Source organism: Coffea arabica, chromosome 4c (genome assembly GCF_036785885.1).
Source record: "Coffea arabica cultivar ET-39 chromosome 4c, Coffea Arabica ET-39 HiFi, whole genome shotgun sequence".
In the NCBI taxonomy this organism is placed as follows: Eukaryota; Viridiplantae; Streptophyta; class Magnoliopsida; order Gentianales; family Rubiaceae; genus Coffea; species Coffea arabica.
In genome coordinates, this window is record NC_092316.1 from 4,434,782 (window position 1) to 4,452,883 (window position 18,102).

Sequence of the window (18,102 nt, forward strand, 5' to 3'; positions counted from 1 at the left end):
TTAAAAAACTTAAATCATGTGAAATTCATGACCTCTCTACGTAGGAAAGCAACCCGCTGATCCCAATCCAATAGTCTCATATACATAGTCATACATTGACTGTCAAAATAATCCTAGGGAAAAACTCAAGATTCCGATGAGTGAATATTTCAACACTGCAAAAGAACTAAACCCAAATATCTAAAGCCAAAAAAGTGTTTAGTCTGCCCCCCCGGAGCATCCGACACAGTTCTCAGTTATCACGCCTGATCCTCCTACGTGGTGCAGCACCTGCATCCTCATTTGGCTCTTCCTTCTCTTCAGTGGTCTCTTCAGTGGTTTCTTGATTACTTGAAGACTCGGGAGCATCAGTCTTCTCTGGCTCCTCCCTAGCTCTAGCCTACAGATAAAGCAATTCAACATATGATGAGCCACAGAAAGGCTCCAATAAGCAGAGACTTTTTACTATCAAGAGAATGAAATGAATAAAAGAATTGCTCAAGACTCACAGGCTTCTTCCCGCCAAAGATGATCTTCAACAGAAGTGTGAAGATAACAACTATGATCGAGATGATAACACCAATTGTGAGGTTTGGCTGTTTCTCAGCTTTTTCAAGAAGATCCTGCAACAATATAAACGCATATATGCTTTAGCCACACACACAATCCAAATTCAAAGAATTATAAAACAGCACATAACATGAGCCCATGACTCACCAAGACTTTGAGCTTGTGTTCGCCCAAGAAAGGGAGGTCTGCAACCTTGTAGAGGAGATCAAAGACTGTCTTCTGTAAATTATTCAAACACTGATATGAGAGGCAAGCAGCAATGCATATACAGAAAATAATGAACAAACAGGCAGTACAATCAGTTACCTGGAAGCCTTTAAGAGCACCTGTATCTGCAGCTGCTTCTTCAGCCTTCTGTTTTTCTTTCTCTACCTCAAACTTTGGCTTCCAAGTAGTTGTTCGGTATGATTCTGCAACCTTTTCATCACTTGCTATCAGAATGTTATCAAACAAGATACCATCTTGCATTGTCCAAATCTCAATGCCGATAGCAGCAATAGGCTCAAAATCAGGCCTATCAAGCTCAAAGTAGCTTGGATTTGGTATTTCCTGTGGCTTCCAAATACCCTTGTAATTGGGATTATCAATCATTGGTGCATGCCATTTTCCCTTATAAGCAGGATTCCTCTTCATTGGTCTCTTCCACTCACCACAACCAGGGCCTTCAGCACACTTGGGGTTGTCAATTTTGGGAGCCTCCCACTCACCATCCTCTTCATCATCCCAGTCTTCTGGTTTTGTTGCCTCAGGATCATCAATCTCCTCAGGCTCATCATCCAACCACCCTTCAGGCTTTACAGCATCCTCATCCACAATTTCAAGTGGTGCATCCTCATCCCAGTCATCTGGCTTTGTGGCATCAGGGTCTGGAATCTTGGCCCTCTCATCCCAGTCCTCAGGCTTCTTATCATCTGGATCAGGAATTGTCTTGGAAGGGATAAGTGGTGGTTCAAAATCTTCAGCTGAGAGAAAGTCTGCCTTCTTCTTCTCCTCTCCATCAATCAAGATCCGCAACTCATTGTCAGGTTTCAAAATGGCAGTGTAGATATGAGTTAATTTGTCAGAAGGAACAGAGGGTGGAAACTTAAGATGGTGCTCAATGAACTCTCCAGTCTTGGGGTTCTTATGCTTCAAGATGAAATGAACCTTGTTCGTGGCTCCACATTTATCAGGTCCAAACATAATGGAGTATGGAGATTCATTATCAAATTCCTTGGACGTCCACCCAGCATCCTGGGGTCGAAGGTACTTAAGATAGGCACCACCACATTCCAATCCTTCCTGAAGGCGAACTTCATACTGGAGGACAACAGTTCCATCCTTAAGATCAGCAGGCTCATCCAGCTCCTTTACGATAGCATACTTCTTTGCCTTCTCACTGACAAGAAGCCCATAATCATCATGTCCCTCACTCTTTTCACGTTTCCATACACCTATGCAGCCAAAAACTCATCAGTTAAGAGCAAGTATAAAATAGGAGAGCTACCTAACAACATTGTCCAAAGAGCTAATGCCAATGCCACTTTGTAAGGCTTCTATAACTACTAGCAACAGAATTAATTAGATAAACTACTACACTGCAGAGAACATACTATGCCTTGCTTCCAATGAGACAAACAATTTTTATCAGAACAGGAAACAACAAATAACAAAACACGCCTGGCTTCAATGAGACAAGCAACTTGTGTTGGGACAGGCAGACAATTGTTTTCACACTGTTCTCAATAAATACATGTATACATCAAAACGAGCACAGGCCCATAAATTTAAACTTCATGGGTAAGCACAAAGTATTGTATTCTTGATTACTACAGTACAAATTTTCAAGCCAGCAGTTATGCCTTGGATAGATGCTCAGGACTCACTAAATCTTCCTAGCTTGGTTTATATACAGCTATGACTAACAAACCAATGCTAGTCCATGCAAATTTGTGAGCAGCTTTCAGGGATCAGACTAGTCAAATTCACATCAAGTTTAATTCAGATTAAAATTTGAAGGAACAATTAAATTTTTATCTATCTAAACCCAGAACCATAGAGAATAAAGGTTGCTTCTTCCGCCCTCCCCCAAACCAAAACAAACAGAAAAACAAGGTTCCATTTTTCTGGAATGATTTCTAGTGTGTGTAATTCGTATAAAGAGCTGTGCCAATGTTGGATAAACTTAAAACCATCAAGCCACGACATGCCACAAGTTATCATGTGTTGCAATGTCAATTTTCATTTTTGTGGAGCTTTAATGACAATATCTTTAGAATCTTTGAATGCACTATTACACTAGTATCCAAGGGCATAAATCTGCACACAGTCGGCAAATAATCCTCCTAACAAGTGCTAAAAATGCAACTCAAATCCATTAAAGTCCAGCATAAAAAATATTTTTAATTGTACAACACAATTGCAGGTAAGAGGACTATAAAAACAGCTGCACGTAATCTCAATTTCACTCAAAACAATTAAAAGTTAGCTCTTTAAGAAGTCAAAGATCCACTAATGATTAATCCTAACAAAGTGATCATGCCAGCCAAGCCCACGGCTCATGGTCTACTAAACATGTACAAACAGAACAACATACAAATTCAACATCTAATAGCACTATCTCAAGTTAAACATCAGGCACTTCCATCCACCTCAAAAGATTCAAATCATACAAATTCGGAAAAAAAAATTTGCAAAAACAAGACTGCACAAACTATATTTACTGAAATCAAACAGCTGAATGACAAATAAACTTTGAAATTAAAACCGAGAAATTCAAAAACAGATCCAATAAAGAAAATTTTACCTTTATAATCCTCCTTCTGAGAAACAACCCATCTCCCCTCGATTGCCTCCTCAAACGACTCGTAAAATTCCTGAAAAAATAAACAAGAAAGCTGTTACACAGAAAAATTCATACTTCCAAACCAGATCCAATGCTAGAACCTCAAAAAACTCAATCATACATTCACATATTCAACACTTACAGAATTAGACGACGCCTTGAGCTCCGAGAAAAAGCATCCGACAACAAGCATCAGCAGCAAATACCGCAGATTAGGTTTTCGCTTCATTCTTTCCATTATTTACCACCAAATTTCCAAAAAAATTCTCAGGAAAAAGAAAAGAACTCAATAACGAAATTCGAAATTAATGCCGAGCCGATCGATTATTACGGGTTGAAGAGAAAAATAAAGAGAAGGAGATGAGAAGAAGTCTCCAGAAGCTCTGTATCCTGGCCTAGAGAGAGGCAAAGTGAGAGCTTCGACTGATAATTAGGAGATTTTTAGTTTATATCTAAATATATATACGTAGATCGTGGAAAGCACGGAGGCTCAGTGGTTTCAGCCAATGATATTTGGAGCCACGTGAGGTGGGCGAATGAAAAAATGACACGTAATTAGTAGTGACGAGATTAGTAGTCGTGATGCAGTGGAATTAGATCCACCGTTCGAAATGGGTTGATCCGACCAATGTGTAGGGCCACTGTTTTTAGCTTGCTTGACTTGATCTTTTCTGGTGAGAACAGAACATTCCTACTTACTCCTTCAAGAAATGTATAATTCCCCTTTTCAATCACAAAACAAAAAAAAAAATTATGATTTGTCACCCAAAGAAGGAAGGATTAAATTCAACAATTGTAGGGTTGGTGACAAGTCGAGTCGAGATTGAGTAGTGCTCATACTCAAGTTCAAATTCATTGAATTCCTAAACTATTTGAGCTTCAGCTCTACACGATTGAGTAAGAGAACTTGTAACTTGACTTGATTCACAAGGATAGTATATAAACTCAAACTCGACTTGATAAAACTCGAGCTTCTTCTCGAGTCTTATCGAGTTTGAATGCTCTTAACAAAAATTCAAATTTTGTGTAAATATAAATACATAGCGGTCATTTTATAATTAAAAGAAATATATTACAAGAGAACTCAAACTCGCGCAACTTGAGATTTGTAATAACTGAACAAGTAGCTCGAACTTGAGCCACTCATGAACAGCTTGCGACCAGCTCGACTCGCTAGCACCTGTAATCGTTCCCTGAAGAAATTCCAATTTCCCAGTAATTAAAAAGAAGTAATATGACCTCATAGAAAGTCACAATGAATGAACGAATAACACCTTAAACCCACAATTTGTAATAGGTTCAATTTGTAATAGGTGGAGTTAGATATATCATTTTTAAGATTATAATAAGGTTCTTTTACTTTTTTTTTTTTTTTAAATTCTCTTTGATAAAATTCTGTTCTTTATAATTAAGGTAAATACAACTGTCACATGCATATTGAACAATAAATTTTTGGGCCCTCGAAAAGTATTCGTACATAACATTGGTGCAACATCTCACTTTGATGATTTAGGATCATTCTGCTAACACATGTTACAAAAAAAAAAAATTTTATTTTTTTTTTGAGCAACAAGATTCACATACTAACACACATTAAATCGCACTTGGACTCCGGAGTCTGGTGGGCTTTTTATCCAGTCTGTCACTAGTACTGGGTGTCCATTTGATTATTTAGTTATTCTCTAACGAATGGAGGCACGCCACTGATTTGATAAAGATGGAACTTTTTCCACGGCTTCACCTGAAAGAGGAATAGAATGATTACGATTCACAATAACCTTGAGAAAGCTTTTTACATGATTAAGCAGGAATTGTTGAATCCAACCACAACTAATCCAACAACTATGCTTGTAAATTGAATTTTCTTAATCGAGCCTAATTATCAACATGAAATTGAGTGAGTCAACATTTCCTATCCTCAACTTATACCTAGCCTATATATATATATATATCTCTCTTTCTTGGCCCTGTGTAAACGAGAAAGAATTTAAATAAAAGCATTAATCTTTCTTACACTGACAGTGTATACACTTTCAGTGTTGGATGAATGACAACTATGCAAAATTTGAATTTACACACATGTCATGAATCCAACGATGATGATAGTGTATACACCGTCAGTGTAGAAAAGATTTACTATTTATGAAAACTTTCTCTTAATTGTAAAGTTATCGCAGCAATTGATGTTTACTAGCCAATCCGACACGACACAACTGAGTGGAAAAAAGTTGCTTCAAAGATTGACAAATGTTCTTAATACCATACCAAATGTGGATTTGATGCCCTCTTTTGCGAAAGACGGAGGACATCCATTATCCATTGCCTGCCGTAAAAGGAATTTCAATTTCCTTGGTCGGATCGAGGAGGCTGGCATGGCCAAACACCAATCAACACATTCACAATTTCTTTCGTTTTTATAAATGTAGGATAAGATGATTTGTAGTAGATTATGAGTAGAATTATAAGGATTGAAGACAATAACCAGAAGATGACAAGCGGATAATCCATTTACTTCCCTTGACATTTTGCATCCATCTCATATCTTATAATAAAAAAAGGTGGCGAATTTGCCCTCATTAACGGACGGGGATAAACTAGAAGAGCGGCCTACTCCACGGTGCAGAGTTGTATCCAGGCCGCGTGCGCGCACACACATATATCTATATATATGTCGCCCTGATCTGTACAAGTAATCTCCAACAACATATATAAATGCAAAAAGGAAACTTATCCAAAATAAGTTGATAAGGTTAAAATAGACAAGTGCGCTAATTTCTTTTTATAATTTCTTGGCACGTATCAGGTGACAACAACATGAAACAAACCCTAGTAACTCTAGTGATTTATAGTAAGTGTGGGGTAAATTACTTCTCCAAGTTCCATTCCTTTTTTTTTTTTCCCAACGATAATATTTTATTTAAAAACCGAAAACTGTTGCTAATTTGGAGCAACTGCTCCTACATATATCTGCTCTAGCTAAATTAACTAATCAGAGAGGGAAGGAGTCCTTTCACTTAATTTCACTAATCAAGTTAACGGCATAGTTTGCTAACTTGTGACTAACATGTTTGCCCTCTCTTCGAGCAAAAGAGAAGTAACTAACACTCTCTAAAATCGCTCTGCACCACCTGACCTGATAATATCATGCAGGATTGATCCAATCTTTGGATCAGCAGTGTTCCCCAACATAATTCTCTCCACTGCTGCTTTACAATCTGTCTGAATCTCCACCCTTCCAACTTTGCTTTAACCGGTGGTGCACTCCTGATTGCCATTGTTTCTTCAATCAGTTGCGTTGTTCAGGACCTGCCCAGGCACATTTGATCTCCAAGTTCCATTCGAACACAGGTTTGTGAAATTAAACTCTTTTTTAGCTGTTAGTGGCTGAGTGGACAATTTAGCCATGCAATATAAGGTACTTCTGCACAAATTTACGTACTGATCGATAATTCTAATTTTCTTTTCCTTAGGAAATAATTATAAAATAAATTCTGAGAGTAAGTAGATAGCACTATAGGCTGATTATTTAAGAAATCAGAAACAGGTTGCAAATGGAATGGCATCAGCACCTTATGATATTTCTATACGTTATTAATTGCACCATATTGGGTTTCCAAATGATGGATATATAACCAAAGGATTTGAACTGATGATTTCAGTTTTATGAACAAAAAAAAAAAAAAGTTGTTAATTCGTCATATCTTTCCGGGTTATATCATATAATATGGTGAAATCGGCTGTTGTGTAAGATATAAAACGGCAGAAAATTAGACTTACTTCTAGATCGAATGATGAGCCACATGTGCAATTTTTTTCCTATTTTGTCTTAATATGATAAGAGGGCATGGTTAGTCTACCTGTAAATATGTAAGATCAGAGACCAAAGAAGTAATTGCTCCTGAAAAGAACTACAAAAAAAAAAAAAAAAAGAGTAAAAGAAAGAAAAACTTGAATACAAAAGATAATAAAAATTGAATACCTTCAATATATGGGCTTCCTGCAACTGCTTCCTCCAAAGGCTGTGATAAAATGGTGCAGATCTTCATATACACAAGTCAGCATTAGAAGTACTTCTTCTAAAACTAATTCTGATTCTTGAGAGTTTTTGGGAGCGCAGCATGCCCAGATGATCATGGTTTTGAGTCACTAATGTCTGGTTATATTAAAAACAAAAACAGAAAAAAAACCAACTTTATAGCTCATGACTTAGTCCAAAAATTGTACTATAGATATCACACAAATTGAAAAGTTACCATCTTGGTGCGCAGCTAGTGTCACATTACCATCTGTTTTATCGTACACTGATGATGACCCCTATAATATTATCACCGGGTGGATGCAGCAGTGCAACTCAAAACTATGAAGAAAATCAGCTTCTACTGAACCATCACCTCAACGTCTCCTACGTCAAGCGTCTAAGCCACCATTGTTTAGTAAGCTAGACGGAGAGCCGTTGAGGGAGAGAGTTCAGAGAAAGCTGAGTTTCTGATCGATTTCCTGTCATTTTAATTAGCATAAACTCAAGAATGTGTTAGTTTCAAAATAATTTCTGACTTTGGATCACCAAACACTTCTTGATAATCCATACATTACTACTAACTAACGCATGTTTTATTTGAAAATGAAAAAAAAAAAAAAGAAGAGAGGAAGAAGAGAGATGGGAGAAAAGGGTTTGAGCTGCCTCCATATATATAGCATCTTGTGAACCTCATTGATTGAACGACGTAGAAAAATATGCCCCCTCCGGCTGCAGTTTCCTTGCTCTTTCCAACAAACTCCTTTGCAGTTTGAGTTCTAGCTAATTTTGTTTAGTAAATATTATATGAAAATACATGTGCTTCTGCTCCTCGCGTCACAGGGTACAAGAAATTCATGAAGCCAGGCAATATGCCCTTGATATTCCAGGCATGGTATGCAAGGAAAAAAATTAATAAAAACAAAGGCTTAGTGGCTTTCTTTATTAAAAGAACTAAACAAGACCTTGTTTTTCCATGGAGTAGTTTCAATGCAGGAAACATATATAACAAAGATCAGGTGAATCCGTGGAAGCAAGTTTCAATCAAGTATTGACAAGTGATGCTGCATAGAAGATACTCCACCTCCTTGAAGGGGCCGTCAATAAGAGATTGTTTTCTTGGACGAGGACGACAAAGTTGGCCAGGCCACTCATCATCCAGAGAGGACAGCAAGAAGAAATGAGTTTATTATTTTGGAACTTCTAAGTGTAAGTTGGAATAATTAGGCTTAACTTGATGGGGAAGGAATTGATATATACTCAAACTAATTAACTTTGGAGGAAGTGGAAAAAAACAAGAGAGTTTCCTAACAATTCAAGCTTCCTCCTTGCTAATTTTTCCACACTAGGATTTGCCTGTTTTTTAAGCGGTTCACTTATTGCTGCCAAAACATTGAGACTTCACCTTCCAATAACTACTTAGTTACATGGTAGTAAAAGGTTGTCAACAATAAGTAACCAGTATCACTTTCGGGCCAAAGGAGCTTGATTAGCCCTTTTTCTAGGTATGTACCAGTATTATATGACTCGAACAACAGATTAGGTTGTCTGTATTAACATGGAAATGTTGAGATTAGGTTGGTCTCAATAAGCCATGCCTTCATCATGGTAACGAAGGCAATTAATTCCTCTAACAATTTCATCACTTTGTTTTGTTCAAGAAATAACGATGAATAATGTAATTTAACAGTCACACTACATATATGGGTTATCACTCAAACCACATAATTACCTAGGAATAACATATATAGGAATAGCTCTCCATTCCAGGAAGTGATTCTTGATGTGTATTGATAAGTCCAGCTTGATACCTGCACCCAAGTTCAACTCAAATAGAAATGCAAGTTTTCCTGTGCAAATACATAAAATAAGCCGCGGAAGCAAATTTTATTAAGTTAAGTTCATTTTTCCCTGGAAAAACGATACTGAAGAGGCGACTGGAATTAATTTCTGCCCCGCCAATAGTGATGCTTGATGGTCGATCGAGTTAAAGAACAAAAATGTAAGCCTTCCGAGTCAATGGAGCAAGTTTTCAGCCTGCCCCCTCGGGCAACCATATTCTAACATTATTAGCCATTATCAATAGCTGTATAACGTAGAATACTGGAAGCCTTTGAGGGCAGCTGAAAGTTTCCTCCAATCATATCTGGGAAATTAATTCTAATTGAATTGTTTTCTCGCAGCTATGCCATTGGCACTAACCATGGCTGGGCTTTTATACCTACGAAATGGTTCTCTGTTTGCACTTGATTGCTGATATAATTTGCCTTGCATCACAATCTTGAATCACTTTTTCGATCACTTGCAGCTAGTGGTGGTTTTAGGCCATGTAAAACCAGGCAAAGCCAACGTGTCATTTTGTTCCTTGTCCCAAAAAGTCTATAAAGCTTAATTAAAGCTTCAAGATGATAAAGTTCATAGATCCATGTGTCTTTATTATATGCCAAAGATCAACCTTCATCGGCTTAATCTTATGAGGGAATAAGAGAATCGACTCTTAACTCAACCAAGGGTCGAGTTAAAAAGGAATAAAAAATAACGCGACTTTTACTTTTGTAGTCATTTCCTTCTCAAGTAAATCTTACATACACTATCACCGTTTGATTCATGACTTATGTGCAAAAGTTGAATTTTAAATTCAAATTTTACATAGTTGTCATTCATCCAACGCTCACAATGTATATACTGTCAGCGTAGGAAAGATTAATTCTTTCTTCTTTCGCATTTGGTTACGTTCGAAGGAGAAATGGGAGCCCTGCCCCCCGATGACTCTAATTTCCTCCACAATATCACAAGGATTCAGCTATGAGACTATAATTGAGTGCCATTAGCAGTCTTCACATCCAGTTATTCGTGAAACATTGCATGGTTATATGTATCAAGAATTCGAAGGGATCGACAAACGACAACCGGTGCCAGTGCTGAACACATAAATATGGATTAATCAGTCTGGAATGCACTGAAGTATGTTAATTTAGTGGTCATGCAGCCAAATACAGTACGATTATTGCGCATATATTATGGTTTTGATGGTGAGGTTCCTGGACCACCATCAAGGACGCCAAAACGCACTCCCTGGTCAAGGCCGCCACCTTTTAATACTTGTAACGAGTATTCTCTATTTCTCTTTGGCTACTTACAGATCTTCTGTGCATTGTTCTGGGTTCTTGTATAGGACACCAGACTTTACAAAAAGGCATCACTGCAAAGGCTTGGAATGTTCTTTGGGTGTCTTAATCAGCGTACTAAGCAGGATTGGGTTTATCTCTACCGGCCTATGGCAGTGCATAGATATGTAACCTTTGGGAACCATTTTAATGTCAACGGGGGAAAGACATATATACTCCATAATCATAAAACTAACACAAAACTGTCCATGATCTCTTGAGTGTTATGAAGTGCCAATATACATATATTCTATTCCTTGTTCTATGCTGGATAGGATAAGTAGAGAATCATGCATGACAGTTAAATGAATATAGAAAATTGACAAACAGACGAAGTGGCCAGTGTGGACAGAAGAGGGGATTGACACCTCTAAACTTATTAGTACATAAATTTCGTATAAAATGCGTGTAAAGGTATATTGATCATGTCTTTGAATTCAGAAATGTGTCTTATGATGATTTTATATAGTGCTAAGTAGGGAAAACTGTAAATTAATCTTAAATGGGCAAATTATCTGATTGGCCCTTTAACTCTTTGTCCAGGTAAAATTAAGTCCCTCAACTATTTTTTGATGACTTTAAGCCCTTGAACCTGTAAAAGTGGAAAATCGTGGCCCTTTTACCCAATTTCTCCGGTTTTACAACCGGAGGACCAATTCACACGCATGCAAGTGTGCTTCTTCAAAGGGCATTTTTGTCCGCCTGTTCTAATGGCGTGCGATGGGCTCAGTCGAGCGAAATGGCGGCGGGCTGCTCGCGCGAAGGGAGAGGGGGCTCGCGACTGTGGCTTTGGGAGTGAGCGGCGGCGGCACAGAGGCTGGGGCGCGGCCGGCTGGGGTTGCTGGTGAGATGGCGGCGCGCGACTGGTCAGCGGCAGAGGAGCAGCAGCAGATGCAGGGGGTTCGTGGGAGCAGCAGATCTGGTGGCGGAAGAGTTTAGCTGGGGCAGAGGTGGCGTCTGGAGTGATGTCGAGCTGGTGGTGGGGAGAGCGAAGCGCGAGATCGATTTGGAGCTGGCGGCGAGCACGGGCGGCGGCACAGAGCAAAACAGAGGCAGCGGGAAGAAGAAAGAAGAAAGAAAAGAAGAAGAAGAAGGAGGAAGGAGTTGTGCCCTTTTTGTTTAGAACAGGCGGACAAAAATGCCCTTTGAAGAAGCACACTTGCATGCGTGTGAATTGGTCCTCCGGTTGCAAAACCGGAGAAATTGGGTAAAAGGGCCACGATTTTCCACTTTTGCAGGTTCAAGGGCTTAAAGTCATCAAAAAATAGTTGAGAGGCTTAATTTTACCTGGACAAAGAGTTAAAGGGCCAATCAGATAATTTGCCCATCTTAAAAACATGGGTGACTATATATAGCTTTGTGGATTTTTTTTTTCCTTAAATGAAGGGAAGCTTACATTGGGTGGAAGCGCAGCAGCTACCGAAACATTGCAGAAATACATTATCTATAGTCTATACTATCATCTGTCATGTACAAGAAGGCTGATTCCCATAAAAATATTTGTGGGAAAAATCCCATTCAATGATGAGGTTCCAGTTCTCTTTGGCTCTGGAGATGTCCGTCCGGGAAGCTCCAACATGTTTCATTGCTTCAACCATGGTTTAAAATTTTGGTTAAATTTCACTTTGGACCCTTAAGCACTTTCACTTTAGTACTCCAAGTATGAAATCTGTCCCATTTTGGTTCTCAAATTTCAACTTTAGATGCCTTACCACCCAAAGTGTAAAAGTCATCCCAATGTTTCAACTATGAGCGCCACTTATGTCTTATTCTGTTAGATTTGACAATTTTATGGGCTGAATTTCATATTTTAGAGTATAAAGTGTCTAAAGTTGAGATTTAAAACTTAAAATGGATGAATTGCATACCCGGCCCTAGGGTAAAATTTCCAAAAAATTAAGTTGAATGGCTAAAGTAGAAATGAATCTATAGTTTAAGGGTCCAAAAATATAATTCAGCCTAAAATTTTGCTCATGACTTAACATTACCAAGGGCCTCTAAAACTACTTCTTCCCCTAAAACTACTTCTTGATTCTCTTGTACCCGCAATCCTTACCAAAATGGTAAAATATGTGATAGGGCGTTCAAACCGGGCCTCTAAAACTACTTCTTCCCCTCACCAACTTCTTCACTCTATTTCTTCTCCTTCTCAAAAGGCATTTCTCTTCGAGAGGGAGACTATCATGGTCTCTCTTTCCGTAAATTCCTTTTTTATTTTATTTTTCTAATAAAAATTCACCTAAAGTATTTTTTGTTGGAGTTCTCTATTTCTCCTCTAGGAGTTCCTAATGAGTAATTTTTTTTTGCTCTCCCAGGAGTTCCTAATAATTATTATGTAATTTTTTCTTATTTATTATTAGATATGATTGTTAAATCTGAAAATTTTTAAGATCTTAAGTTTATCTCGACAGATTTCATCATCATTATTGGATCTTAAAGCAGTTAATTAGTAGATTTGATGATTGTGATATATAGAGAAGGGAATTGTAGCAATTCATCTTATTAGAAGATATTCTGAAAATTTTTAAATATTTTTCAGATATGTTCATAATTTTTCAAATTTTTATAGGTATGTTATTTCTTGTACATGTTTAACCTCTATTAGTGCAGTATTTGTAATGTAAATCAAATTATGCTAAACGATTTCTAATAATCTCGTTTAGGGCTGCAAACGAATCGAGCCGCTCGCGAGCCGCTCGAGTCAAGCTCGAGTCGAGCTCGTTATTAATCGAGCTCGAGTCGAGCTCGAGCCAGCTCGAGTCAAACTCGAGCTCGAGCCCGACCTCAAAATATTAAACTCGTTAGCTCGCGAGTTTGGGTATATATATATATTTTTTATTTTTATTTAATAATAAAATTACGTATATTATATATATATATTTTTTTATTTTTTATTTTTATAGTAAAATTACGTATATATCCTTAATATTTTATTTTTTATTAAGAAAAAAATATTATTTTATTTTTTTTAAAAAAATAAAATAATTATTTTTTATTTTTTTTCGAGCTCGAGCTCGGCTCGACTTGATTCGAGTCGAGCTCGAGCTCGAAATTTGCCGGCTCGTCGAGCTCGAGTTCGAGCTTGGTAAAATTTAATCGAGTCTCGGCTCGATTAGCTCAAAGCTCGACTCGGCTCGGCTCGTTTGCAGCCCTAATCTCGTTAATGAAATTTACTTTTTTTTTTGAAAAAAAATAGTAAAATATGATGACATATCCTGAGATTTGGAGTAGTAGATTGAGTGGCCTCTCACAACAAACTTAAAGGTAACTCGTAATCAGGAAATCAACCAAAGTTAAAACTTAAGGCACAATGAAAACTTGATTTTTTTTTTTGAAGTTTTTTGGCTGATGTATCATGGTGACACACTAGTGAATGCATGACAGTATGAAACTTAGACCTTTCAAACTGAAAATTAGTTGGAACTCGGAAGCATACCATCCTCCAATCACCCAAAGGTAACAGCTCTCTGCATATACCAAAACTTCAAAACAAATTTCTTTGATAAAAGTGGAAGTCATGCTATTATTTTTTACCTAAGCCTTCTAAATTGACGTGCATTTTAGAAGTTTGTTTGTACATCGTAAGAGAACAAATTGGCTGCCAATCCTATTTCAGATTTCGACTAAATCAGCTCTTTACTTTAACATTGAAGTCGATGGTGACAATTCAAGCCTTGCCGACAATTTTAGTCCAATATCATATGCAGATGAAGGGTAGATAGGGATACACAAAGACCACTGAGAAAGAAAAAGCAAAAGAACAAATTATATTCATTAGTAGCCACTCAAATCTAATCTTTATGAGGATTCTACATCAATGTTCAGGGACCGGTAGGTCCTCATCTGCAGGTGTTGCAACAATCCATCCTCCATTTTCATCAAGCACCATTCCTTTGTTCTTTTCAATCCACCAATTTTCTGGGACCAAACATTCATCCTTCAAAAATCCACAAGATTTGTTTACTAAAGCCAAGCTCCTCTTTACCTTCAGTTCAAAGTCTCCATGAGCTGCATTCCAACCAGCTACAACATGTAGCATTGCCTGCAAATTATGCCAATCACTAGGATTTTTCGAGTCTTTCAAAAAGGGCGATTTTCTAGTATCGATAACTAGCTCGATTCCTGAGTTATGATACCCCAGCAAATGGCTCGGATAGTGTGGGATTAAATCGATTTTGTTCCTGACATGGAGGACTTTAAGATTTGGAAATTGCTTCAATCTGTTATTGAACGTCTTGTTTCCCACCTGCGGACTACCAAAAACAATTGCTGCCACAGGGATGTCGTGAAGCCCATTTTCAACCAGATCAAAAGCAGCTAAAATTGATAAACTTGCTCCAAGACTATGCCCAGTAAAAGTAATGCTCAAATCCTCACCTTCATATAGGTTTCTCAGCTCTTCAATCTTGGCCAGAAGCTGTTCTCTGGCACTTAGATATGTGAAAGGCGATTTCGGATCACTGGAAACATAAATCTTGAGCCAACCCTGCATAACTTTTGGCATCTTCTCCTCATCATCTCCATCGCTATCACTGGTGCTTACACTTCCATCTTCCCTTTTCTTCCAAGCTTTTGGACGTAAGAGTGGCTCTGCAGACTTAAGCCCTGCACCTAACACGTTGATCCATTCGTAATTTCTTGTTGTCCCGCGAAATGCTATGTAAACTTCCCTTCGGCCTATAGCTTGGCTGTATTCATCTGTTGTGACAGCAATGTAGCCAATCCAATTGGACTCACGGTCCCAGGATTCGCGGGACAATGAACGGAGAAAAATCGCCTTGTGTGCACCTATTTGAGCCGTGGCATAGATGAAACCAATAACTTGGTAATTTGATCCTGATTCCAACATGACCTTTTCAAAAAATGATTTCTTGCCATACCTGCTGCTGCCGCAGAACTTGGAATTCTGATCATTGTTGAAGGCATCATAGGTTGCCTGACAAAAATCGCCACAGCGAAGAATCAGGCCCCTGAGACTATCATCCAATGGATCAAGAAGGCCTTCCCAACCGTTGCTTCCTAGCAATTCAGGCCATGCTGGTTCTCCTCCGGTCGACCCCATGCTCATAGAGGAGAAACGCTGCCTATTGCCTGAAAAAACAAATGGGAAAGCTGGTATTTTATCAGGGATTGTTCGATGGATGCCTGTGATGTTGAGAGCGTTGACTTTGGACAGGAGCCAAGTCTACCAAGATAAAACAGTATATTCCTTGTCTGTTAGGACCTTCCTTCCCTGTTTCCTACTAAATAAATAAACCAGACGATATAATATACCCATATTAAAATTCATAAATAAAAGGATGATGTGGGAGAGTAAGTGCAAGGAACCAGCCAGACAAGGCAGAAGTGAATAAAATGTGAATTGTGTGTTTTATCTTTTGAAAAAATGGTACCAAACAAATGCTTTGCGATCATCCCAACTGTAATTTTCATCGGTCAAGATTCAAGAAATAATAATATGTGAGTGCTAGAAAATTGTTTGGCGTCATAATATCATGAAGAATTTTATGGAAAATAATATGTATCATGACATGAAAGTGATGCTTACTATACATTGTAAGATGATTACTCTTTTAGAAGTTGGCCTAGTTGTATAAAGATCGCTCAATTTGCGAAAACAATGCAAAAGTCAATTTTACTTAATTTTTTTTTTGTTTGGTGAAAAATTAGTCAAAAAGAATTTTTTGATTCCCTGACTTCTTGATGGATGCCGTTGAACGGAGCTCTGAAATTGACATGCCATGCCATACCACATGAAAAATGATTAGCGTGCTCAAATTTGACCAAAATATGTATGATGGACCAAAATTCTCCTTTTTTACTATTCTCTTCTCTATGATTAAGACCGAACAAATTATTCAAAAACAGAATAATCTGATCTCTTTCCTTGATTCAAACCCAAGAAAAAAAAAAGCACCAATAGGGTGGATTTACATCCTAAAGAAAATCCCTTCAGCTCATGTTATTCAAAACAATTTACAGTCGAGCATCAAAATAGAACTCATTGACTTGTAAGTTCGGAATTAAAGACCCAATAAACTGATCGAAAAAGGCAGTACTCCACCAAACATCCCGGAGAAGTATCAAAATAGTACTCATTGGCCCACAAGTTAACAGAAACGGAGAGCCAAAAAAGTAGTAGCAAATGTCCCGCAGGATCAAGGACGCTCAAGCATCTTTAGGTGGTTTATCTTTCGGTGGTTCCGCTCCAACATCTTTCAATGTCGCCGCTTTGAAATGTGGCTTCCTGCATTTGCAATTGATCGCTTAGAATTTTGTGTAAACCTAAGTGCTTATAATTATTCCCTAACATTACTTGTGTTCGGAAGTGGAAATTTTTGTAGAATATGGTAACGTTTGGATTGCTATTTTTAGGAATTTTTGTACAAGAATAAACTATAACGATTTGATACATGTGAGAGGAATAAATGGTCCATGCATGCTGCATACCATGCATAGACATCTCCGGCGATGGGATTAGGCACGGTGTCTTGGCGGTCAGAATCTTGGACATGAGCCACCTTCCTGAAGAAAGATTTGTTGATGAACTGATCGACATCCTCCGCCACCCGCTCCGGCTCCGCCACCTCTGGAACGGTTTCCCTTCTTGATTTCTTCACATACACATTTGGAGCCCTCTTCAGCTGATGCAATGCCGTGTATGTTCCAAAACTCGTAGACATAGCTATCAACCCAAGTGCCACGTATACTGGAACAAACTCTGCCTTCAATGGCCTGCACTTAAAATAAAATTAATCCAAAAACTACTTAAAAGTAGTAAAAAGAATCATCACTTGGTTATTGTCAAAAGATTTACTGTATCCTATATACTACATGCTATTCTTTTCAAATTTAAGAGGCACGAATGAAAAATGAATAGTTAAACCTAGAATCTACGTCCTAAGAAGACTACAACGATACTTAGAATAAAAAATGCTGCCTTGAAGATTTCAAGTATCATATATAACATCTTTTGAAACTTTAATTAGTACTAGCAATTAAATGTTAGCCAACGGGTTTTTCCTTCGAAATTTGCCACAATCTACTTTAACTTCGGTCAGACCAATCCTCCCTTGTTTTGATAACATCCGATAACCTCTTTCCCTCTAGCACAAGAATAATGCACAAAAAAGAAAACCTACCATAGTTTCGTGTCTGCATGTTCATGGGTATGAATATCAGCTGTTGGGGCATGAGGCTTCATTTTGGGAATGGTTGATGTTGCAAAACCTGAATTTCCGCTACCAGTTCTCAAGCGACTGAAATAATATTTCAATTGAGCCTGCAAAAATTGAATCGATCAAACCAGTTAATTGATGAAAAAGGTACATTCTGCACAGCCAAGATCGGCTCTGAATGAAGTAACATTACAGTTGACACACTCACCGAGGACCTCAAGGCCATGATCGCTAGCAAGTTTTTAGCAGTAACTATGCAGAAAATCTTCCGCGAATTTGCAAGCTGCTAAGAAATTACGCTCAAAATCTTGATAGATGTGCCAGAAATTATCTTCAAGTACCGACTTTATTGACATTTTTCATGTCATA

General features: G+C 38.0%; 3 protein-coding genes and 1 long non-coding RNA gene across 6 annotated transcripts; all 4 read right to left on the reverse strand.

Moving 5' to 3' along the window:
• LOC113739673 (calnexin homolog) lies at positions 1-3,809 on the reverse strand. The gene is made up of 6 exons (XM_027266956.2): positions 3,516-3,809; positions 3,335-3,404; positions 856-1,982; positions 697-768; positions 489-602; positions 1-379 (listed from the first exon to the last, which is right to left on the reverse strand). The coding sequence occupies exons 1-6, from the start codon at positions 3,609-3,611 to the stop codon at positions 233-235; spliced, it is 1,626 nt and encodes a 541-aa protein (XP_027122757.1). The 5' UTR covers positions 3,612-3,809; the 3' UTR covers positions 1-232.
• A 2,353-nt stretch (positions 3,810-6,162) lies between these two features.
• LOC140005166 (uncharacterized) lies at positions 6,163-9,564 on the reverse strand. 2 transcript variants are annotated; one of them, XR_011812934.1, is made up of 4 exons: positions 7,627-9,564; positions 7,353-7,526; positions 7,231-7,281; positions 6,163-6,794 (listed from the first exon to the last, which is right to left on the reverse strand). It is a non-coding gene; the product is annotated as an uncharacterized lncRNA (long non-coding RNA). The 2 variants fall into 2 exon arrangements; XR_011812933.1 differs by having other exon boundaries at positions 6,163-7,281.
• Positions 9,565-14,301: 4,737 nt separating this feature from the next.
• Positions 14,302-15,771, reverse strand: LOC113740444 (phospholipase A1-IIdelta-like). Of its 2 annotated transcripts, XM_072045613.1 has the most exons (2): positions 15,436-15,621; positions 14,302-15,343 (listed from the first exon to the last, which is right to left on the reverse strand). In XM_072045613.1, exons 1-2 carry the CDS (start codon positions 15,482-15,484, stop codon positions 14,370-14,372), a joined length of 1,023 nt encoding a protein of 340 aa, XP_071901714.1. In that variant the 5' UTR covers positions 15,485-15,621; the 3' UTR covers positions 14,302-14,369. The 2 variants fall into 2 exon arrangements, with proteins under 2 accessions (XP_071901714.1, XP_027123873.1); XM_027268072.2 differs by having other exon boundaries at positions 14,302-15,771.
• Positions 15,772-16,493: 722 nt separating this feature from the next.
• On the reverse strand, positions 16,494-18,098 carry LOC113740445 (uncharacterized). Its single transcript, XM_027268073.2, has 4 exons — positions 17,942-18,098; positions 17,698-17,837; positions 17,006-17,290; positions 16,494-16,802 (listed from the first exon to the last, which is right to left on the reverse strand). Exons 1-4 carry the CDS (start codon positions 17,957-17,959, stop codon positions 16,724-16,726), a joined length of 522 nt encoding a protein of 173 aa, XP_027123874.1. The 5' UTR covers positions 17,960-18,098; the 3' UTR covers positions 16,494-16,723.
• Positions 18,099-18,102: the final 4 nt, after the last annotated feature.

Bases quoted from the DNA above. Each gene is read 5' to 3' on its own strand.
- LOC113740445 (XM_027268073.2), bottom strand. The intron at 17,291-17,697 runs GTAGGTTTTCTT...TTTTAAGTGCAG, and splicing joins CATGCAGACACGAAACTATG to GCCATTGAAGGCAGAGTTTG. The intron at 16,803-17,005 runs GTATGCAGCATG...TTGCAAATGCAG, and splicing joins GCCGGAGATGTCTATGCATG to GAAGCCACATTTCAAAGCGG.
- LOC113739673 (XM_027266956.2), bottom strand. From the start codon at position 3,611: ATGGAAAGAATGAAGCGAAAACCTAATCTGCGGTATTTGCTGCTGATG. The intron at 1,983-3,334 runs GTAAAATTTTCT...TTGGCTGCATAG, and splicing joins TCAGAAGGAGGATTATAAAG to GTGTATGGAAACGTGAAAAG. The intron at 603-696 runs GTGAGTCATGGG...ATATTGTTGCAG, and splicing joins AACACAAGCTCAAAGTCTTG to GATCTTCTTGAAAAAGCTGA.
- LOC113740444 (XM_027268072.2), bottom strand. From the start codon at position 15,623: ATGAGCATGGGGTCGACCGGAGGAGAACCAGCATGGCCTGAATTGCTA.